Here is a 24640-nt window from a genome sequence, read left to right as displayed (position 1 = left end):
TATGGATGCTCATGATCTATTTAGGGATGAAACAGGCTTTCCAGAGACAGAAATAGAAGAGGATTTAAAAGGAAGGAATTAATTTAGTAATAGTGACTAAAAGGAGGGAGAAAGCAAGTCATAAATACCAGGGACAATTGAGAAGGTGGGGATAAAAGGAAGAAGCATATTGAGGCACACAAAGGGGCAGAAAAAGGACAGAATGGATGCAAGATCTGGACTTGAAGTGCTACGGGGAGATTTGGAGGTGGACAAATGAAGAGGAGCTCTCAAAACTGTAGAAGGGATAACATAAAACTTATCAAATGAAATAAATGTCTCGATGGGAGATGCAGATGGCACTCTGACTCACTGGTGTTTCAATGTAAGAGAACACATGCAAAGACACATTGCCACAGCTATTTCCACCTTCTTTAAGATAACACAATTAACAGTCTCACATCAATTAATTTGTCAAATTTCACATGAACATTTATGCAACTTCTACTGGGTTTTTTTGCGTGCCAAATTTAGTACTTTTCTGATTTAAAATATGAAATTATTTTGTATGCATGAACCAAATTTTGAAGCCACCGATCATGCTGAATACATCCATCTTGATGGGGAGATAGGTCCATTTTCATTAAGAAACAACTCATTTTAATTAATACACATTATTTTGCTTTTTCACACAAATTCAGAATAAAAAAAAAATTCTTATAGTTTCATCTTTGGCGGTGCGTATTAACCTGGTCATACTTTGATTTACTATATTAAAGAATTTGTGGTATCTTTTGCAAGAATAACCAAACTACTTTACAGGGTTTTGTTTATATGATGAGCAGACAACAAAGGTGTTTAAGAGGTAATAATACTATGGTACCTGGTGTGGGGAAGAGAATCTCTTCTCGTATGTCAGTCTATTCCCTTCAATGGAAAATCGGAAACCTTTCCTTTTGATGCTGTCCTCTGATTCAGATTTGTGAAATTCTTCCCCATCCTTCTCCTCGCCTTCAGATTGTTCTTTTTGCTTTTTTTTCTTTCTTCTATTTCTCCTCTCTTTAGCACTCTTCGAGCTTAGTTTTGATGCCTCAGAAGAACTTTCGGAGAATCCACCTATTCCACCTACTCCACTATAATCTCTTGAGTCAGCTGCTGCAGCTGCTGCTGCTGCCTATACGTACAAGCACATACGCAATTTACAACATTTATACAAACACACACTACTCACTATTTTAAATTTATTGCCATTCTTAAAAAAATTCTGATTTTGAAATGAAAGCAATGATCCCGATTCAATGAACCCAGTATATCATAAGAAGTATAATTTGTGAAACACCACATAAACCATAATTTGCCACTGCTCCATAAACCAGGAGTTAGAGCAGCCCAAGGGAAAACTAAGTTAACCGAGAGAACGAAGATGTCAGAGAACCGAGTTAACAAGCATCTGTTTTAGACTGGAGCATATGTTGCAATGAATTTTTCACCTGAAATACTATGTAAAAGTAAGGAATCAAGGGTCAAACAACAGGAAAAAACCCTGTTAACAGGAAGCAACACTTTCTTACACCATTTTGCTGGATTTTGAATACTCTCTAGTCTAGTAAAGATCTGGTGTAATATTGTTTATCTCAGTTTTGCAAATCATAATCAGATTTGACTTAAACTGCAGGCTATGAAAGTCCTGTTGCTGTTTAAAGTTTCAAACGTGTGCAACATTTGATCAACATTTATTTACAAGTTGTAGCAAAAAAACCAAACACAGACCAACTAACCAACCAACCAAAAAACCCTTATTGCTGACTTTAGTCATGTTCTTACATTGAAGACATAGTTCAACTTCTGTTCTGTGTGGCCACATGCCCAGCAGACATCATCATTTATCCTATTAAAGATTTCAGAGTCTTCAAAAAATGAAAAAGAATTTCAAAGCAGTATGTAATCATGACATCTGTACCACAGAAGTACAGAAGTTTTCTCCAGTTTCTCCACTTTTTTCAGTTTTCTTTAAAACTGGATAACTATCGCTTTCTGCTGTGAGAGCTGGGGAAGAAGTAGAAAAAGCCGAATGTTGATGAAGCAAAATATTTCTCTCACAGCACCTACAATAGTTTTGCTTCTGTTACTTAAATAAGCACAATTCCTGGGTGTTTTTTTTTCCCCCACATCTCCATTTCACAGAATCACAGAATAGTTGAGGTTGGAAAAGAACCTCTGGAGGTCATCGTGTCCAACTCCCTGGCACAGACAGGGTCACCTAAAGTAGGTTGCCCAGAACCATGTCCAGGTGGCTTTTGATTACGTCCAAGGATGGTGATTCCACAAGGACTCTAGGCAACTTGTTCAAGTGCTCAGTAAAAAAGTTAGTTTCCATCTCCAATTTGAAAATCCAATATTTTAGCTTATTGGTTATCATTTTTGTCACAAATTATCAGATTCAATCAAGCCAGCAGAATGGAAAACACTAAAGATTGTTTGCAAATTGAAGGAATGTATAAACCTGAAAGTAATATATTGTTAGGAGCAGGGGAGTAAAAGTATTCTCATATGTGGACATAAAGCATCCGATCACAATCATGAATGGAAGAAGGAATTTTACTTTATAGGGATACCTGAGCTTCTTCCTGTTGCTTTTTCAGTTGTTCCAGCATTTGCTGAAATTCTGCTTCTTTCTGTTCTGCTTCTTCCATAGTTGCTTGATTCTGTTCTTCATAGGCCATGGCAACCACAGCCAAGATCAAGTTAATCAGGTAGAAAGAACCCAGGAAAATGACCAAAACAAAAAATATCATGTATGTTTTCCCAGCAGCACGTAGTGTCTGGGGAAAAAGAGATAATACACGTTTTTAGCAGACTTTTAAATATGGTAGCATCTGTGTTACAATCTAGAAATACATTTTAAGATTGCTTTGTGTTAGCACAAAACTATTTAGTTACTTTTTCCAGATACAAATAGTTCTATATCCTGGCTACATGTGCAAAAATCCAAGTTTTCTGTCTACTACAGTCAAGGTAAATAAGATTCTGTAGCTTGAATACTTCAGAACTCTACCAATGAGAATATGTAGTAGCAGTTGCTGCCCCCACTATACATCTATACTACAGCCTTTAAATCTAACATAAGTGGGGCCACTAATCAGCATCTTACCTTTTTGTCCCAAACTACAATGCCACAAAGACAGTGCAGCATACAAAATGTCATGCTACATAACATCACTGTCCTTCAGGTTAAGAATTCACGTAGTTCAGGGACAAGATGTAACCTTTTAAAAGACAATATATTTGTACTAGACTGCAAATCACTTTAACTAGCATCTATTTACAGCATGTTTGGGCAAGAAGCTTTAACAAGTTAAGTTCATTTACTCATTTGTGAAAAGAAACAATAATGCTTAACCAACTTCACAAAATAGCCGCTATTTCTTTTTATGTATTTGAGTAGCACATGGGAACCTAAATCATGAACAAGGTCCCTATTGTTTTAGACAGCTTACATATATGAAATAAAAGATGATTTCTGTTCCAAAGGCCCTAAGGATACGTGAATGAAAATAACTATGCAAGTACTATGTAGTAATGATATTGGTGATGGTGCTGTTTATTTTAGTAAGTCCTCACCAGCTGGTAAAGATTCTCCCAAAAGTCCTGAGTCATCAATCGAAACAGTGACAAGAATGCCCAACTGAATGTATCAAAACTTGTGTAGCCATAGTTGGGGTTTCTACCAGCTTTCACACATATATATCCTTCTGGACATTGACTACAAAAGAAGAGGAAATGCTATTTTTAACAACTACTCTAAATTACTATATGCTATAGTAAATCACAAAATTGTTCAGGAGTACCAGTTGCTAATGAAATTATGAACAAGTAAAATTTTATTCTACATATCTAAGATAAAAATATATATCTTATTGTTTTTCATTTTTTAATTCCATTTCCTAATGATATTTCAATGTTTTAATAATATAGCTAACAGTAATCTACCCTTCCCCACAATTTGTCATATCAACACATCTTAACCAAGACAAGAGAAGAATGTCAATTAGCATGGTGATAAACAGTTGTCAGCAAGCTGGCAGTAACATTTATGCACATAGCGTTCATATGGTTACCTTTACAAAATTAGCCTAAGATGCTGAAGAAAGTGCCTGCATAAGCTCAAATCACATAGGTATAGCTTCAATTGCAAAACATTGGTAATTTGCAAATCTACAGTATACTTGATACTAAAGTTGACCACCTGAGCTATTCTAAGTAGCTAATTCTTTTCTTTTGATGTATAATGAAAAATTATGACTATTTTCTTACCCTGCATCTGAGCTATTGCCACACAGCAGAGCATCATTTTGTCCTTCCAAGAAGTAGAAATGACCTGTATGAAAAAGGTGATGAGAACTACATCATTTATACCTAATGGAAATTGAGCAATGGTATAGACTTTTACACTTTAAAGAAATAAGCAGAGCTAACAGCTTAACTGCAACATGTAATGATTAGAAATGAAAAAATGCACGGAAAATACTGTTTTGACAGGAAAATGACCTTCTATAGGGTCTTGAAGTTGGCTTTCTTTAGAAAATAGAAAGGTAGTTATACAGCTAATTCTCAGTAACCTACCAAAACGAGTAAGATACAATGGGTGGAATACCAAACTGTGTATGTTAGCAAATGAGTCAATAAATAACAGGGAAACAAGACATAGGATGAGAGTGATTCCCCGCCTTTGTTCATGCATTTTGATACATGCCATTCAATGTTATTCGTTTATAATTATTTATTACATACTATTTTATCCAAATATTACTTGAAAAAGTAGTGAAATTTTTGCAGCATGAAAACACAACATGCACAAGAAATTGCTAACTGGATCTTGACTTGAGCAGCTGAGGGAGAAACCAAGCTTTTATTGTACATTATTATAAAAATTACTATAAAGGAGTTCTATAGCAGAGAAACGTACTTGAAGTACCCATATGTATTTTGTTAATAGGCTAACTATCAAAATGATGTAAGATATAATTTAAAGAAATGGAAGTCTTAAAAGCCCCCAGCACATTCTTTTCTTTTCTTTGTTCTGCTTTGAGGTAGAAAGGGAAAAACAATTTGCCATCAATTCCTAGCTCGGGATTCTTATGGTAAAATGGGCATCTCTAGTGGAGATTTTTGGGTCAGGTGGCATATTAAGCTAAAGTTGCCAAAATTAGGTATGTTCTGGCTGTTCCCAGGAAGCAGATGGTTTCTTGAGATTCACTGCCAGCTGGCATGGACTAGCTTAGCTGGCATGAACTAACTGAGGGCTAATGCTAGAGAGACAAACAGGGAATTGCAACCAGTTCCTATTGACTGCTTCTACTCTGTCACCACCAGTATATGAGAGAGACAGCATAAAATCTGCTTATTTTAAAGAGAGAGAGAGAGAGATTATGTGCATAACTTGTGCATCTGCAATCTATTCTCAGATATCAGATAAGGAAACAGTGGATTTTCAGACATTCCGGTGCTCACATAGTCATGCTCCATGAGAGACCTAACCCCTACTTGAAAAGCTTAAGAGGTTTACAGATGCACATAGGCACCAAGCTGGATTTTCAAAATTGTCTGTGGTAAGAAAAGGATCCAGTTAAACTATCCAGTCAGCTCAACTCTCAGCCTACTATTTTTGAAAACATTTAAATAATAAATTTTTCAATACAAGGATCATAATGATAAGGTAATAAAAATACTAAATATGAGATTGTAAACAACATGCCATATGTAAAACTATTCCTGTCTCCTGCCAACTTAATAACAGGACAACAGTCATGGGTACAAGTCCTACATGACACTTTCATAAGCAAATAAAGAAGATATGTTCTGGCTGGAATCATTACAAAATACTAGAAAAAAGACTCTCAGAGAGCAGTTGCCAGTGGCCCAATGTCAATTCATAAGGGCATCTTTCTGAAGATCTCCAGGAATCTGTGCTATACATGGTTTTCATAACAAGTTTCATTACCAACTCAAGATGTGAAATAATAGAAAAAAAATGCGTCAAGGATTCTGAAGACATCAAGCTAGGAGAGAAAATGACTGAAATTTAGAATGACCTTTACAAAGTGACAAGCTGGTCCAAAAGCAACTGGATTTATTTCAACAGAGACGAGTGGAAAATGCAACAGTTGACAAGGCAAAATCAAATACGTAAATGCAAAATAGACAGGATCTGGCCACGGCCACAGCCACAGCTGTACAAAAAAGATGCAGTGACTGTCATGAACTGCAAGTTGAGTGTGAATCAACAATACGGTACTGATATAAAAATGTCATTTTGAGATGTGTTAATAGGAATGTTGCATATATGGCACATGAGGTGATTACTTGTAATTTGTTAGAGAAGTAAGTACCAGATTTGAGCATCTCATTAAAAAAAACAAAAACAAAAACAAAACAAAAAACCCAAACAAAAAAGAAAAACCAAAATCCCAGACTAATTGGAAAAAGTCAAAAAAAGGAAAAAAATGTTAAAATACATATAGAAAATGAAAAACAGAAAATAGGCTTGCTTGGTTTAGGAAAACCAGAAATAAAGATAACAGTTTTAAAATTTCATAAAGACTAATATAAGTAGCCTATGATTATCTTATCCACAGTGTAGTAGTAGCATATTCAATCTGAAATTAGGAGAATTTAGGTCAGATATTTAGAAAAAACTTTCTATTTGTGTGATTTAGTACCAGAAGCAGCTAAAGGGGAATGGAATAGAATCTGTTTTTCAGATGTTTTTAAGAATAGGTTATCACCCAAAATCTTCTCCAAGACGACATTTCTATGATACTACAAGCATCCTGAGACTATATTAAAAGATTACAAGACAATGAGACTTGGATCCAAAAGCTTGAGCTATTAAACTGAGGTTTCCTAACTTTCAGTGATACAGGCATCAGTTAACAACATTTAAACAGACTTTATAAAAAGCCTAAGATTATGCCTAACTACAAAGTTAAAACCCTAAATACACTAAAGTAAATTGGAGAGACTGAATAGATAATTTGGAGAGACTGAAGCTATTTACCATTATGAAAGACAGAATCTACTAAATCTACTATAGATATGTCCAGAGTTGCGCTATCTGAATTTTAAAACAACTTTTGTTAACACGGTAGTGACATTAACTACCTAAAATGGTGAAAATACTGTATTATGAGATACAAAGGAGACCAAAATGCTAATTTCTTGATTTTCCAGATATAAGAAACAAATTAAAGGATACGCAATATGGCACTTCTTGTTTCGCTAGAATAAGAAACATGGGATAAACCACCAGTACTGTCATAAAGGCATGCCTGTGCTGAGCAAGGAAGTGGGGTGCAGAGACACTCGGGAAGTTCCAGAAGAAACAACACAGCTGCATTTATATGCTATAGCAGGATTCATGCGCTAATGGACATTCAAATGTGAATCTATGATATTGGGCATTATCTGGCAGTAATGGAGCTATACAATTTCAGATCCCATATTAGATCTGTCACACTATTTCAAGAGGCTTGAAACTAGCACGGAAATTTCTGCTTTGTGCTACAAGGAGCATTTACTCTCAAAGTTGTAGTCAGTAAAAGGTAAAAAGATATTCTGGTACCCAGTAAAATATTATGAGTATGTTAAGCTACATTATGACTGTTCTTTTATTTACTACACAAAATGAGTGCTTTTGTGTCTTTTGGGCAGATTACACCATTTTCATTTCAATGAGAAAATACTGATGCTTTTATATCTGTGTAAAAAAAATCTACAAAATCAATGCAATAGTGATATAATTAACTCTTACTTCTGTCTTCGATGTACTCATCCCAGTTAAATGTCGTCATTGTTGTATTAATAAATGTACCATTTTCACCTATAGAGCTATTAAAGTAGGAAATAACAGTTGTTTCAAAAGTAGAATTGTCTGGAGGCCACTGCAGGCATTTATTCCTCAAGTTGCCCATGAACAGCTGCAGCCCTATTAGTGCAAATACACTCAGACAAAACACAGTCAGGATCATAACATCTGAGAGCTTCTTCACAGATTGAATTAGGGCTCCCACAATAGTCTTCAACCCTGCAAAGAGAAAAGATTTTTATTTTGATGTTAAACAGATATTAAACACCAAAAAAAACATGTGATTTTTCCTGACAATATAAAGATTTCATGCAAAATGACAACTAAATGAGTCTAATATTTGTGATACAGTAATTTTCATGAAAAGCTTTATTACTCATGAAGATGAATGAAAAGCTGTAAGTTTATGCTTATTTTATAGTGTACAGAAATAAAAAGTAGAAAATACCAAACATGTTGTTTACGCCAAAACAAGTGATTTTATTTTTCATGCTATATCTCAACCCTACATAGAAAAGCATCATTTGCTTTTGCTGATGCTTCTTGCCCAAACCTTCCTTTTATGAACCTTTTAAAAAGTATTCTGCATTAGTAAACCCATTATAAAGACATTATAAGAGCATATTTGAATGATATCCTCATAATAATCTTCTTACAATATAAGAGGGGTGATGGTTTGGAGAAGAAACACATTTTTAAGACAATACCCCATGCATGGCCCATGCTATCCTTTAGAGTTTAATTCTTTATATATGACTTAAAATTGAATTAAGTTGCTATATCAAGTGCCTGCAATAAATGATAAAATTTGCATCAGTATGAAAGCTTAAAATTAACTTATATTTAAAAAATGTAAAAGAAAGCTTGATGTCATAAGATGCAAATCACATAGGCTGTTTACTGCAAATATCTCATGCAAGAATTTGTTAAACTCAAAGGCTGATTTTTTGGAAAAGAAACCACAACTAATATAAGAAAAGCAAGAATCAATTTAAATAAAATTACATGTCTTGATTCCTGCTTTTTTATTTTGTTAGCAATGTGTAGCAAACAAGGCTTATGCTTTAAAAACGTGAGTACAGCCTTTGTGGAACAAAAGTCAGCCTCAGTGTTTAACCTAGCTCTCACCTGGAATGACTGATATTGTTTTCAAAGCTCGGAGAACTCTGAATGTTCTCAACGCTGAGACATTGCCCAGGTCCACAAACTCTGTCACATATCTGTAATAGGGGAGTTCACACACAAACACAATGACAGCACACAAATAACAGTTGGAGATACGAGGGGCCTAACACCTTACACCAACTACTTCTTACCTGGGATTACAGAAATAGTTTTCAAAGCTCTCAATACTCTGAAAGTTCGAAGAGCTGAAACATTGCCTAGGTTTACAAATTCTGTTACATACCTGTAGAATTAAATCACAGTTACTCAGAATTGAGGCAGATTTTATCCTATTTGCTTGGGTCTTTGATCAAGACCTCTTCACCGTTCACTGTATTTTGCCTGTGTTATAAATATGCTTCTGACTATAAAATTAAGTTTTATCAAAATAAGCCACATTGACTTGAGGTTTGAAACCTAATTTGGTCAGCTTATAGGAGGAAGTCAAAAGGATTCCTTTAATTCTGGTATGCAGAAAGGAGACAGGATATGAACAATTCAGGCTGGTGGCATTCACAGTCTGGCGCACAATGCTGGCCTCTGCAGCACATGCTTAGTTAGAAATACTAAAATGTGTAAAAGAGGTAGAAGAAACATATTGAAACTGCAGGAAGTCCAGGCTCCAAATGTTCTGGCTGACAAAATATGAGGCAATTTTTAGTCACTAATTTCATGCTATCAGAAAGATTTTCTTAATAAAAAAAAAAAAAGTAGAAGACTTACGCAAATGTAATGACAGTGAAATCTAGCCAATTCCATGGGTCTCGAAGAAATGTAAAATCTTCTAAACAGAAGCCCCTTGCAAGAATTTTAATAAGTGATTCAAAGGTATAAATTCCAGTGAATGTGTATCTGAGGAAAATATGCAAGACAGAGTTTATAGAAACACATACATATTATCTTTACACATTATGTTCTTTAGTTGCTTTATTCTCATTTTCTTCTCTGTAAGTGGCATAAGAATTTAATGGAAGTTACAACCAACTTTAACCATCCGCAGAATTTATACCATAAGGAAGGAGGAATCAAACTATGATTAAAAGACTAAATGCCAACCCATAGCTTTAAGTTCAAATTCTATAATCTATACCAACGAGACAGTTGCAAAATTCCTGGTTACTTCATTGATGCATGTTTATGTCCAATTTGAATCCATGTTATAACAAAACACAAAGATGGATTATGTCAGGATTTCAGAAGTTGCTTCCAGACTAAAAATTTCTTTCTTCAATGTTATCATTATGCTGAAATGTACCATGCGCTGGCAACGTGCCAACCCTCATCAGTCCTCATTCACTTTGTTACAGAGTGGGTGTATCCAGTACTTCACCTTCAGACAGGCAGGCATAGCACTGGAGTGAAACAAGAGTTTTCAGATGCAAAATTCTGCGCAAGAACAACTGAAAATATTGATAAATGCCAATAAAATCCAGCTACTCATTCTGGCTAAAAAATGTGGTTGAAATGTAAAAAGTAAAAATATTTAATTCTGGCATTCTGAGTAATTTCAATTTTCTATCTCCAAATGATGTAATCTTGAAATTTTTTGTTTCATTTATATCTTAACGGAAAATAATTCAAATTAAGCTGCTTAAAAGGCTTGAACTGGTTTTCAGACTTAAGCCAACCTGAAACCAATTTTGCAATGTAAATTTTTCCAGTTGAATTACAAAACCAAAACTTTCTTTCCTGCACAACTCAACAGATGAGAAGGACTTCTGTTGTATATCTAAATGGCACAATATAATGACATGTAGAAATACTCAAGCTAGCTATCTTTATTAATAAATATTTACCCTATGGTGGACATCCTGAATACATGTATGTTCATATTGAGCTCAAAATGAGAACGTCTCTTACTGACTTCAACAGCCCCATGATTTAAATTTTGATTACTGAAGATTAAACACGTAGGTATCATCCAAAGCAATTAGGAATGAAAAAGAAGCAGAAGCATAAAATGGTATTAGAAAAAGGAAGCACCATAAAGAGCAGTGTTTCACACTGTGGTCTACAGCCTTGGAACTATCACAAAATGTGCACCAATCGTATATCAGCACCAAGCAGTTGACATCATATTGGACCTTTTCTCTTCCTATGGGAAGAATAGCCAACCACTTAAACACTTTTTTAATAGTTTATTTTTCATACAAGCTTTCCACTGTTAGGTTGTCTTTGGTAAAGGAAAGATGCACTGTAGTGAACATAGCCATCCATCAGATGATCCCTTATCTGTTAGGGTTATTGCAATAGATGGGAGAATGTATTTGCATATTTGCACAGACATAAAAAATGCAGTAGAAAAACGTTAATAATCCGCTTTTTTGCATGGTCATAAGACTAGCTTCTCTTCTTACATTCCCCATTTAGTACTGCAAACAGAGGGTAGACATTGAACAACTTGTAATGAGGCAAGTGTTGTAAAATATATGTATTTAATATCACATAGAAGAAACTAGCATCAGAATAGCTGTTGAAAGGATATGCCAACAAAGTAGCTGCTGCCAGTAGATACCATCCTAATATAAAATAATTTACAGCCGTTTATTTCAGATTACTGAATATCATTCAAAGAAAATCCATTTAACTTACTCTACATTCTTTGTCCAGTCTGGAGGGTTACTCATAGTCATAAATACACAATTGGTCAAAATAGTGCACATGATAAGCATGCTGAATAATGTAGGTTAAGAGTTAAGGAACGTAAGCCAGAAAAGCTCATAAAAAGAGTATCAAATAACATGCTGTTTTGGCAGATTTCCACTATCAGGAGCTATTTTATCCCTCCACTGCTCTGTTAACACCCAGGGAAAAGCCCTGAATACATTAAAGCTTCCACAGTCACTGCTTTATAGCTGTAAGAGAACAATCGCACACTAAAAGCTAAAATTCTGAAAGATATAAAAATAAAACCCCAACCCTTAATTTTAAGAAGACCTTAGATAAATTTTTATTTTGAATAAAAATATGAAAGTTTGAAGTAGTAGCTTCAAATTTAGTCGGATATCACAAAAAACCACATTCGTTTTGGATAATCTAGACAAACCTGATCTACTTCATGCATAAAACACAGTGAAAAATACACTTTCTTCACTGTACTTTTATGTTTCACCATAAAATTTGGCATGTATCAACAATTTTGCTTATCACTATAATACATATATTGAAAGATACTGAAAGCTAGTTGTCACATAGTAAGAGAGCTGAGGGAAATTTTAGGGAGATAATTATTTTATTAGTTTGCTTTATATACAGCTTTTGTAATACGGTGGAGTGGAAAGCATATTATAGTCTCAATAAAAAGAAATCTAGAAAGAATTCTAGCACAGGCCCAAGTCATAAGTAACTTCATTGATTTTAACAGAACTGCTCTGAATCTACAACCTTTCACTCTCAGGACTGATGACATTCCACTTAGAAATAAAAATACAAACACCAAAATGAAAACCACACAGATGAATCACAAAATGTCCACATGATGGCACCATCACCTAAAACTAGAAAAAGGATAAAGCTGAGTTTTGAGAAGAGCTTTAGCTTCTGTAACTAAAATGCATGTTCTCACAGTGCACCTAAATAGAAGGAGCCTCCATTATACTCCTAGTAGAAGGAGCCTCCAGTATACTCCTAGTATAATGGAGTGAGGAAATACTGAGAGGTTCCGCTCATGAAGTTTTCTTTGCATATCAATATTAATGAAAACAACTTCAAGCAAAAGTAAATACCTCTGCCTTCTGAACTGTCAAACTCTGGCGTTACGCTCAACAATTCTTTGAGTTTGCTGCTCAGTAAATATATTTCAAATCCTTTACTGAGAATCTAGCTTCTCACTATACAATTCATATATGAACAAAGCAGAAGAGAAGGAAAGGTATTTTAAAAACCATAAAAAATAACGTTTTAGTGTTTCACAAGCCTGTTATTTTGCACAGGCTTTCAAAATCCTTTTTGATGAAATGTCCTCTCAGAGTTGCAAATCCTAACTATTCTTTCATCAGTGGAGAAATAACTAGTATATACCCTCCCACAATTTTAAACAACGTTTTTTAACATTCTGACTTTGGTGACCAGCTCTTCATTACTGTCTCAGTCCCATGATCTTCCATTATTCCATGTAACTGAACAATACTCTGTAACATGCTACGGACTGTCAGATAATTGACAAATAATTATTTGTAGTGACACCTGTAGCAAGCAAATACAAAACAGGCTATGCAGTGTCATGATTGATTCTGAAGTCATTTGTAGGCTTGCCATTGATAACAACATCCAACACATAACAACTGTTATAATTATCAGACTGCCACCATACCAAGATTGAAAAAAATCCTTTCAAGGTTTATTCTACATGCTCTTACGATCCCTGTACATAATGCTACACAAAACTGCTATCAGTGTGGTTATGTTAGACTCTTGTAAAATGTGAGCGTGCAAACATTTGTACTGGTTCCTTAAGTAAGCAGACCTGCTGAAGTAAGACCTGCTGAAGTAAATGCCCTTATTGCTTGTATCAGCATTTGAGGTCAGTGGGAAGACTACTATTGTCAACTATCAAAACACTGAAAAAGACAAAATAATAGACAGTTTTGTGATAATTTAGCTTTGTAAATCACTATCTGCGATGTTGAAATCTCATGACCCACTTGAAGATTGAAATTAAAACAACTACAGAATTATGAGTGCATAATGCAATAATGATCAAACAATAAAATAGACAGGCAAGATACACGTAAGATCACGAATGTATAATAAAACAAGAAACCTAAACAGTTTATCAACCTATCCTTCTGCAACTGTGATCTGAATCAGAAAATGAAAAGGAATAAGGAAACCACATTTTCACTAAATATTCATGCAAGCACAAACCTGGGATCAAAGATTTGATTTTTAACACAGTGTCAGTGAAGAACTGAAAGTATTTTGAGCAATATATCTGCACTTTATGAAAAATGTGGAGGAGGGGAAAAGATGAAAAAAGATGTGATGATTATAGGAAAAATAAGAGGGAAGAGAAAAATAGGTGGGGGAAGAAAAAAAGACACAGGAAGAAATTGTAAAGGAGGATGGCTGGTTGTCTGGCTTCTGATATTACTATATTAAGATCCAGCAATGAACACAAATGTAAAAAGGGAATAAGAAAAAGAACAGAAGACAGAAATAGTAGAGAGAAGAGGGACAAAGCACTATAAAGCATATTGATCCTGGGACATGTGCCAGAAAATGATTTAAATACTAAGTAACATCTCACTATAGTTTTAGACTAACCACTTGAAAAGGATATGAATGTACCAAAATCTTAATAGCTATTTTTCTAAGAGGATTGAAAGGAGTTAACATGTACAGGGCAGAGGTGGCACTGAATCGGAATATTGCCTTCCCTTTATTCAATACTATAAAGGTCTGGAAAAAGAAACACAAAATGAAAAACAACATTTAAAACATAGCAAGTTACAAACAAGTTACAAGTTCAAACCCAGAATCATTTTCATTTCATCATTAATCAAATTTGGTCAAACTCTTCTTCCTCTCCCAGAATCACAATCCCCTCGCCCAGCTCACACAAATTACTATAAATATAATTGCATGAAAACATTTTAATAAATTTATTTAGAAATCATAAGTAATCCTGATATTGCTAGCTAAAAAACAAAGATGGGTATATAAGGTACAAATGTGCGTACTACTTGAAGAACTAGTATACTTTTTGTACCTTATAATATATACACATACCTTTAAAAAAAAATGAGAGCCATTGAAACCTCAACATTCCCTAAGTCAAATAACCAGCATTAATTATCACATCAAAGTACTAAGACAGCAGTATCTAAATTTCAAGAGTGTTCTTCATGAAAGTAAAGAAATTAAGAGTGTTCAATAACCAGTTTGTCAACATAACACTCATGTACTGGATAGATTTTGCTGTACTCTAAGAAAAGAATAACATGTTGCCTCTCATTTCAACTATTTCTTATGAGAGTTTCATACCTGCAATTCTGTCTATTTTTCTTATGTCATGCTTTATTTTTACCTAATACAGAATTCAATAATCCATGTATTTTCACTGTCTCTCTACAGTTTCTGCAATAACATATGCATGCTGCCAACATTAAAAAGAGCATTTATAAATGTAATACTTTGCTTAAAACCTGGGAAATAAAGAAGAATAAAGCCTTTATTCAACATGCAGTAAGTTTTAAAATTATTTAGATTACCATCCATTTGGGGAAATTCCTGTCTATTTCTATCATCTCTTCTTTCTACACATGGGTGAAAGTTCATGCTTATTGAAGGTTAAGTGGATCTAGCTAGCATTGTGGCAGGCCTAAAAAGCCCGAAGGGAACATAAGCCATGCAAACCTGGAGTAATGCCAGTAGCCATGATCTGCATCAGCTGGAATCACAGGGCAGCACTTATAAAGATTTCTGGGCAGGTGTGCCAAATACAGCAGCTGAAATCCTGAAAACACAATGCCTCCCTCTGCCTGAAATAATAAATTTCAGCTCTTCCAAACAGAACATATTTGCGTTCCCAGATACCCATTGATTCTCAAGCTGTACTTTGGTCCTTTGTTGTAGAGGAGAAAGGACTGGTCTGTAATCTACTATCTTTGCTACCATTGCTTTTCAACTCTATTACTATTCTTCCTGGAGTTCAAGAAAATCTGCCCTCAAATCAGACTTTTCATGTTTTCTGTTCCCTTTACTCCAACAAAACCTCTGATGAAGTATCATTTGTGCAATGCTGACTCATCAAGACATATTAAAAAATTTAAATGGAGCCTGACCTAAACAAGGATGTTCAAAGATATGGAAAGAACACAAAGAAAAATAATAGGAAAAATTGTAAATGCAATCCATGTATAGTTTGGAGTCTTACATCTCCCACTAGAAACCACTATGCTTTTGGAACAGATCAAGAGATCAAAATAGTTGATCAAAAGATCAACCGCTCTGCATTTCTCAATCAGGAACAAGCAATTCAGCAGTATTTTACTTCACATCCACAGTTAATTGCAGAATTACTTTTCTAGTTTCCCAAGCGTGATAATACATGTGCTAGCTTTAGGATTTCCGGCACTGAATTTAGATTTTTACTACTGCAGAACTGGGAAAGAAGGAAGGAAAGGGATCATCACTTTGACCCAAATTCAATTTGCCTTACTTCCAGACTTCAACGGGGTAAATCACTTGAGTAAAGGGAGCAGAACGTGATATTTAACTGAAAACCTTGTTCTCAAATTTAACTCATGATTCTCCATAGCAGTGAGTTTTAGAAATACTGTAATGAACATTTAAGGTACAGCTGATTTTTGAAAGCTGTTCCCTGCCTATATTGTTGTTGTTTCAACAGATTAGTGATGAGGCATACTGCTAATTCCTGCAGGAAATACCTTCATTTGTATTTTTTTACATAGGTCAAGTTTGACTCCTAACAATTCTTGGGGGTTTTCTTCCTTTTTCTTTAAAATACTTTTTTTGCTTTCATGTTTGTTTTTTTTTTTTATTCACTAGTTTACTTCCAGAGAAAAGAAAAGAAAGCACACAAAAAAATGATGAAGACAGAAAAAAAAAAAAAACCAAAACCCCAAAAAACAGTAATTCCTTCTTTACTGGTAGAATAATGATGCTGCAATACATATCATGCCAAAATCTGAGGGACTGGAATTCCAGAGGAAACCCAAGGCCATCTGGTCAAAAGTCTAAAGTTCAGCACTATTGTACTTGGTCCCAACAGTTGATGTTACTTTAAACAAAAAGAAAATATGTAGTTTTATTTTCTAAAAAATGAAAATCTCTATAAAATATTTTTAAAATTATGTAACATTCTGTTGACACTCCCAAGAGGAATTCCTACCTCCTCTTTATGTATTTCCCTCTTTTACACACCTCTGGATATGAAATTTTTTTCACACAGAGTATCTAAGTCAGATATATGATGCCTCTACAGAATACAAAATGGAAGAGGAAGATCTTCAGCATATCCTGAGAAATTACCTTTACATAGTTCCCTATCTTTCCCAGCAACACAAGAATATAACCTATGCTTTCCACGTGACAGTAAAAAAAGCTACTGAGAAGGTATCTAGCTACCTCTGAGATGGGTTTCATAGCAAAGATGTGCTCCTTTCACATCTACAATACAGCAATTAATAAAATAATAATTCTGAAGATAACCCCCGTGCTACTTCTTCAATTCTCATGTGTAAAACACTGAGAGTTACAAATTTTAGTAAAATGCCAGGTATATTAAAATAAACCTGAATGCATCTCTACGTTCAGAGCAGGTCCCTCAAACTTTCACTACTAGCTTCAATTCTTACAAGTGAGATTTCTGCCAATGAAATCAGCTGCTGCAGGAATGCATTATACACAAAGACTGGGTCAAAAATACTGGAAATACTATGCCTTTGAGAGGGTTTGCTGTATTTTAATCTTCTTAAAGCCTGATAGAAATATACAACACACTCACTTTTTTATTGATATAATATGGGTCCAGGTCTTCCAACGGCTCGGACACCATTCCTGGAGGTATATCGCCGTAAATAAATGGCAGTGTCTTTCCTGCCTCCAAGTCACTATTTGGCTTTGGGCCATCTTCATCATCATCATCTTTGCGTTCTTGTTTGGACTTTTTAGCTTTTTCTTCATTGACACGCTGCTCAATAGCTGCAAGTGATTCTCTTGTGAAATAGCGGAAGCTGTCAGGTCCTGGTGGTACCAGTACTGATTGTGCCATCTTTTCATCCTGCACCTCTTAATTACTGTTTAGCCTCTCTCATAAAAACGTACTAAAAATATAAAAAACACAGAAAAAAAATTAGAGCAACCCAAATAGATAGAAACAATGTAAAGGAATATACCTTCATAGAATTTTCTGTGGAACATCTTGTTAAATTCAGTAATTATCATTGAAGAGAAGGCTGCTGTGAAATGGATTTTTTCATTTGTTTTTATCTCAAGACAAACCATTTTCCTTTGCAGCTGGCCTCTTCGAGTTGTCTTGAAGGTATAATTTCTTAAAACATTTAGTTTAAAATTCACTTAGTTCTTGAGACAAGAGATGGCCAGTTCTATAGACCGTATAAAAAAATGTCACATACAATACAGTAACATCTTCTTGCCTTTGTCAAAGGTAATGCTATCCGTTCCCATGAATAGAGTAGGAGATATTTTCCACCACATTCAGTGTGAGGAATCAACAATTCTGAAGGTTTTTGGTTTGGTGCTGAGGAGTGAGACTCCAGACAATTCATCTCTTTACTATCCTGAAAGCTGCACCTTGGACCAACCCTCCCCCAAGACAGAGGGCCAGAAATGACTCCTTGAATCCACTATGGCCACGTAACGCCAGAAGCATCAGCTGAAAGCAATGCAAGATGCTCCTTCTCTTCGGTACAAATATGCTGCCTTTGCAGAGCTGCCAGCTCAGGAAACAAGATTCAGGCATAAGCACCTGTATTCAGATCCCCTGCATGGCAACATACTGTGCACTGAAAGAATTGCTGAATTAAACAAAAATGATCTTTAATCATTACATACTGCACTTAGATCTTTTATGTCTGATACTATATCAATTGTATATATTTTTCACAATTTTCACTAACAAGAGCAGAACCATCTCTTCCTAATGTCTCCAGACAGTTCAGTTAAAAAGAACAAGTGGAAAATATTCCCAATGCAAATACTTTGATCTGAAATCATAAACAAGAACTCTGCCGTAGCCTTCAAGAATTTTTCTCAAGAGTCCTTCTCCTGAGTAAGCACATTAAAAATATAGCAAATGCAATAAAAAGTAACAACTTTTGAGTAAGACAATATACCCAAGCAACAATTATCAAATTAAAATGATACAATAGTTAGAATACAGTCAGCATGATCCCATTTTACAGTCTTGCTAAATACACATACTCCAGCACAGCTGCAGCAAACTCCTATTTTTGAAGTCTGCTAAATAAACTGCAACACGATGCTTTCTCCTCCTTTTCAACCATATGCACAAAGCAATTTACACCTACACAGACATCCACACACATCCCAACTCCTGCAGGTCTCCCTATGAGCATGCTTTCCCATTGCAGGCAAATGCACCTGGTGCATTCTGTCATGGATGGTCTGTAGCATACTGCTACTGGAAGCTGCATAAACTAGTAGCAGCAGAAGGGTTAATTAGGAAAATGAAAGTGGTCCTGCAGCAGAATCCTGTTAGATTTTATTGTTAATTACAGGGGGAAAAGAAAAGGAAAAAAAAAAAAAAACAGCAAAGAAGCACAATCCTGTTTTAATACTGCAGGAAAGAATTAAAAATTCATTACCAGTGAAGAATCTTGCACTTATGTGGGCTTGGAATGGCAGCAAGGAAGACTGCAGCTAAAATTCCATCACGTCTTTTCCTTTTTTTTTTTTAATTCTCCTTCTATAGACCACACCTAACTTCCTGCTGAAGGATCCTGGTTATTGAAGTCAAATCTGGGATTTCCTGTGAGAGCCTACTAAGTGCTATAACTGTTATTGCCACTAGATGGTACTGATATACATCCATAAATTCTTGTCAGAAATGGCAAAGAATTTTTGCATGCTCGAACACCTGCTTAAACTGAGACTCTGGGACTAAAATACACGATTTTATATAACCATCAAGGTCTCAGGACTCTCAAAAATTCTTTTGAATATATAGCAGCTACTGCTGATGAAACCATAGCTGTTAAAACTGAGAAGGTGACACGAAGTAGGAGGGATAGCAAAGTAAGAGAAATAGAAAAATGGAGGTTGCACAGGCAGTGTAAAACCAAAGCAATTGCCGAGACCGGATTATTGGCCGTCTCGATTATTTTAAACTATAGCTTGTATCAGTTTTCTAAAATAAATTTATATAATATATTTGATGTGTATTCCTTCTAAATCTGGGAAAGGCGGGAATGAGAGGGAAGAACGGCAGTTCTGAGTGTTCACTGCAGTGATGAATCCATGTAGAGAAACCACCCACTGTAGCAGGGAGTGAGACTAGATGATAAGGAGCACTGTAAACCCCTCCTATTGCTCCTATTGATGGCAAATCAATAAAACCACCTTTGGGCACCACTCCACCTAAATGCCATCCTACTACTTTTCACTCTCCTGCTTTCTCTATATTTTCTTATGCTTACTGATTTTCGTACTTTTTCTCCTGCTGCTCTAATAAAACTTTTCTAGCGTCTCTCTTTCCCCACCATCCTCCTTCTCCCCTTCCCTCCTTCTCTCACACATACCCAAATCTCTTTCAAACTTTTCAAGCAACACATTCCTGTATCTATAGATTCAGACCTTCAGGCAGTCATTTACTTCTGTCCCTCTGCCATCTCCTTTCCTTCAGCTGTGAAGAGGACTAAAGAAGCTGTGGAAAGTAGTAAAGAGCAAAGAGTCACTCTAAAGTGACAAAGGCTGGAGAATGAAACAATACAGTAGCTGAAGGAACACCATTGTGGGACAAATCTTGATAATTTGGCTCTTTGGCAATTGTGGTGAGAGAATGAACAGCTTGAGTGGATCAAAATAGTGGTTTTAAAATTTTCAGCAACTAAGAAAAAATGTGTTGAATGAGAAATGTAATTTAACCACATCGGAAGTATTGATTTGGTTGCGAATCATTTAAACATTACATAATATTTTAAAATAACGTTAAAAGCCTTTTTGGAAAAGTCTTTTATTTGATAGGGTTTTCTAATTTCACAAATGATTCAATGAAATCAATAGAAATTTTGCAAACAATTCCATGTAACTAATTTTTTTGTTGTTAAAAAGCTTCTGGCTGGCTCTAATTAGGACTGTGGTTTAGGTGGAGCTGCTCTGCAGTCTGAAAATAAGAGGATTATGAGACAGCACAGATTCACAGAAGGGGTATAGGAACTTCTAACTAGAAAGATATTTTGATTATTTATAATTGTGGATATGTACATATGTTTATGCAGCTGCATATGAAAGTTACAATAAACCAAGTACCTGAAAAGCTGGGCTAATTCACACAATATGGAAAAGGAGCTTCATTCTGCCGTTAATGGTGTAAGTTAAAGTGTCTGATTATTTGTTTCTTATCATATGGATCTGCAATTGCCTAAGATGTCAATTTGATTTCCACCAGTGCTATACAATTAACATGCATAGTGTTAGGAAGGACAGTGAAAAGTGACGATAAAAAGGAAATAGCCAGTGGGATATTGTGTCCCATTGCCTGAGACACTTGGGTCTCTACAGTCTCACTGGGCTGTAAGGTGAAAAGAACAAGTAACAAAAAGAACAAGGTCAAAATTTACCTAAAATATAAACATGGAATAAGAATTCTGGTAACAGGTAACTTCCAACTGCTGTCTAGCTTCCTACCTACAGCCATGGGTATATTTTATGACTAATTTTATCACCAGTGGTATCCACCTTCCCACTACTACGGCACATCTGAAAGCTTGAACTGGACTTTGTCTTTCATTCAGCTGGCGAAACACTCATGGCCCATATAAAAGGTAGAGATGAAGAAGTGTTCAGTGTCCCATGTAAAGAAAGTCTATATGGTGGTGAACGATTTTTGACAGGACAGAGCTGAAAAAAACTTCCGAGTCTTTTCCTGACTCTCTAGGAGCCCTTCATCTACAGACAATCGTGATTAATAAAATCACAAGAAAAACAGATTACCAGCTTCCGCTCAGAAATCTGTAAAAATTAACTGTCTTTGTTCAATGTTAAAGTGGAGCATTAAAATGCACAAGTGGCACCTTGTCATCATTCTGTCTTTCTGTGATCCTTGTACTCTCCAGTACAAGGATGTGTGTTCCTGTACTATATTAGAATTGTCCCTAAGTGCACGACTTTTCTTTTATAGTTCTGAATTTCAACTCATTCCAGTAACACCAGTCATCAAAATCATGTAGTCCTTTCTGTATAATAGCTTGCTCCTTCTTTGACAATGCCTCCCAACTTTGTGATAGGAGCAAATTACATTGGCATATTTCCACTTTCTTTGCTGAAACAACTAATTAAATTTTAAATAAAATCTGTCCCGATATTATAATGGTGACAAGCAACTCTGACAAAAGTGTAAGTTACTGTGGTATTTGCTGTAGTTTGCAAAATATGTTAATACTACTCTATGAACTTTAATCTTAAAAATAAATCTGAAGGTTATGCTCTAAAATGAAATAGTATTTTTTAAAGAGCAAAGGGGGTAGAAGAGGGAACAGGGAACTTTTTCTTCTTGTAAATAGTATATGTTTAATCTTGTAAAGAGCATACATTTAATCAAAAACACTGAATCTAAAGAAATTCCTGTCATCTCTTCCCCCTATGCTACTTAAACCACTTAGTATACTACTAAATTATTCATGATGATCTAGATGACGGAAAAACATGTTTGCTAGCTTTGCAGATGACAAGAAACTGGAAGGGCTACACGGAAACAGGAAGACAGAATTTAAAATGTCCTGACAAATAACAAAATGGTCTCAAAAATAATGATGCAATTCAAGAGATACAAGTCCTGAGTTTTATATTTAGGCAAGAATAAATAACTGAAAAATCAGGTGAGAATGAGGAACAAAGCTGCATCAGTAGCTCTGCAGGAAAAGATCTAGAGTACTTACCGCATCACAAACCAAGCATAAGTGCGTAAGTGAAAACTGTTAGTCTTGGAAAAAAAAAAAAGCAAAAAAAAAAAAAAAAGCAAGTACTTGGGATTTATTAACTTGTGAAATGATCTTCTACTCTTCTATTTGGAGCAGTCCAACACAGGTACTACGTTTAAAAAAATATTGGGGCCACCTGGAAAGAATTCAGAGCAGAGCAATAAAAACATAACTTAGGAGAAAACATCCAAGGCATTGTGGGATTTGAGTTCTTTCTGTCTTAATTTTACATTTAAAAGATTGATGGAAGGCACAACATTTTTTATGTGTCTAGAAAGCTCCTCCAAGGAAGAGGAGGAATTTGTTTTCTCTCTATCTGCCATATAGGGAAAGAGATTGTGGCGTTAAACTGCAACAAGAGGGATTTGTTAGGAAAACCTTTTACCAGTGAAAATAGAGAATGAACAGGGTAGATGCACCACAATCATTCAAAGGCTTTAAGAAAGGCCAGGCCTTGCCAAAAAAAAGATTGGTGATGAGTGTGCGATTTGTAGCAAAGCTGATCATGATGAGAATCAAGAAACTTGTAACAGACTCTCACTGTTCTAGGGTCTTAGTAAGTGTAGGTTTCTCGCTGTTTTGTGCTGCTCCATCCATTGTGTTTCTCCCCAGGCCTCAAGGGAGCAAGAGCTTATTGTTTACATATAGAGAAGCAGAAAAGAAAGGGGGTTTGATTTCAGTCACTGTTGGCTGAGAAAGTTCTTAAAGAGTCGGTGGAGTGCAGGATAGAAAAAAGTGACATCACAGGCAGGAAAGTCCCAAGGACTTCTTTACAGAGAAAGAGACGAGAGTGCCTAAGGAAGCATCGGTGTGGAATAGGAAAGATCAGCCCTCAGTTTCTTTTTACTCACCTCTCTCTCCTTCCAGTATTTTCCTTTCCCCCTAACCTGACAAAAAGAAATTAAAATAATCAAGTTTAAAAGAACCGTTCCATAATCCATTCACTTGCACCTCGCATCATTCCTGAACATGCTAAAATAAATGCTGGAAAAAAAACCCTATTCTGTCTCAAAGGGCTATAGCCCTTCGTGATTTGTCAGCACACCATAGCACTGCATGAAAGATCGTATGTCATGTGCTCACCCTGTCTGAAGGCAGAAGGTTTACAGCTGGTGTAATTTCTCTGCTAAGATTTATGGTCTCACCACTCCAGTGCTGAAATTAGTAGACAGCAAATAAAAATCAATTTTACTTTGCTTGAGGTTTGTGTGTTTCATAGTACGCTGCATTGTATGTTCAGTAGTCAGAGCTCTGACAGAGGTCTCTTCATACAGTATCTATGTGCTGGACTACATGTGAGATTTGAACAGTAGGTGTTTCTATACAACAAATTTTTCCAAACAGATTAGAAGAGCTATATAAAAATACGGCTTCCTACACATTGTCCAACATTTTAAACGGGTGTATAACTAGCAAATCACCTTTGAAAATGCTGTTTTTGAAAATCTTAAGCCAATATGAGATGACAATATGAGACGGTGCTGTCAGAAGGGACAGCCCCATTCTCCATCCACACTGACCGTGGTCATTTCCCACTCTGCTGGCTTGAGCACTTCTGTACCTCGGCCAGATCAGCTCACTGGTCTGGCTGAAAACTCTAAGTGGCTGGATTTCAGCCTGGCCAAAGACCTGATCCATCGCACTACAGAAAAGAAGTTAAGAGGCTTAACATGTCCACTCGCTTTTAGAGTGCAAAGGGCTAGCTGACTACCTGCAATGTCTTTCAAATTTTAGTGCTTGTCGTAACTGCAAAGCTCAATAAAGTTTAAGGCACTAGAGTATGAATAAATGGATCTTCAATGCTTGAATGTTGGAGATGAACAGAGCTCTAACAATTGTACAGTCAACAAATATTAGCACAGATCCTGTACTGGGTGTAGAACTAGTATGATAAAAAAGCAAAAAGGTTTATTAAAATGCCCAAGCACTAGCAAATGTAAGGATCAAATAGGGCTAGCATTCTGTTACAGCAGCCTCAGGGTTGCTC

The 24640-nt window shown here is 35.6% G+C and overlaps 1 protein-coding gene across 6 annotated transcripts in view; it reads right to left on the bottom strand.

Annotated features, from left to right (window-relative positions):
• The window catches only part of LOC141462796 (sodium channel protein type 2 subunit alpha), a 57909-nt gene extending 40165 nt beyond the window's left edge, over positions 1–17744 (bottom strand). For 3 of the 6 annotated variants that reach the window (XM_074144830.1, XM_074144832.1, XM_074144834.1), the window contains exons 1-10: positions 17478–17744; positions 14289–14407; positions 11600–11689; positions 9731–9859; positions 9160–9251; positions 7790–8062; positions 4294–4357; positions 3601–3742; positions 2595–2801; positions 863–1153 (exon numbers count right to left, since the gene is read on the bottom strand). In XM_074144830.1, the coding sequence (XP_074000931.1) occupies positions 863–1153; positions 2595–2801; positions 3601–3742; positions 4294–4357; positions 7790–8062; positions 9160–9251; positions 9731–9859; positions 11600–11689; positions 14289–14407; positions 17478–17744 (1674 nt within the window). Of the gene's footprint in view, positions 1–862; positions 1154–2594; positions 2802–3600; positions 3743–4293; positions 4358–7789; positions 8063–8971; positions 9064–9159; positions 9252–9730; positions 9860–11599; positions 11690–14288; positions 14408–17477 lie in introns of all 6 variants that reach the window. The other 3 variants (XM_074144829.1, XM_074144831.1, XM_074144833.1) reach the window with 1 other exon arrangement.
• Between the last annotated feature and the right edge of the window lie 6896 nt (positions 17745–24640).

The sequence above is a fragment of the Numenius arquata genome, chromosome 3, assembly GCF_964106895.1.
Source record: "Numenius arquata chromosome 3, bNumArq3.hap1.1, whole genome shotgun sequence".
NCBI lineage: Eukaryota > Metazoa > Chordata > Aves > Charadriiformes > Scolopacidae > Numenius > Numenius arquata.
This window is presented reverse-complemented; position numbering and strand designations above follow the sequence as displayed.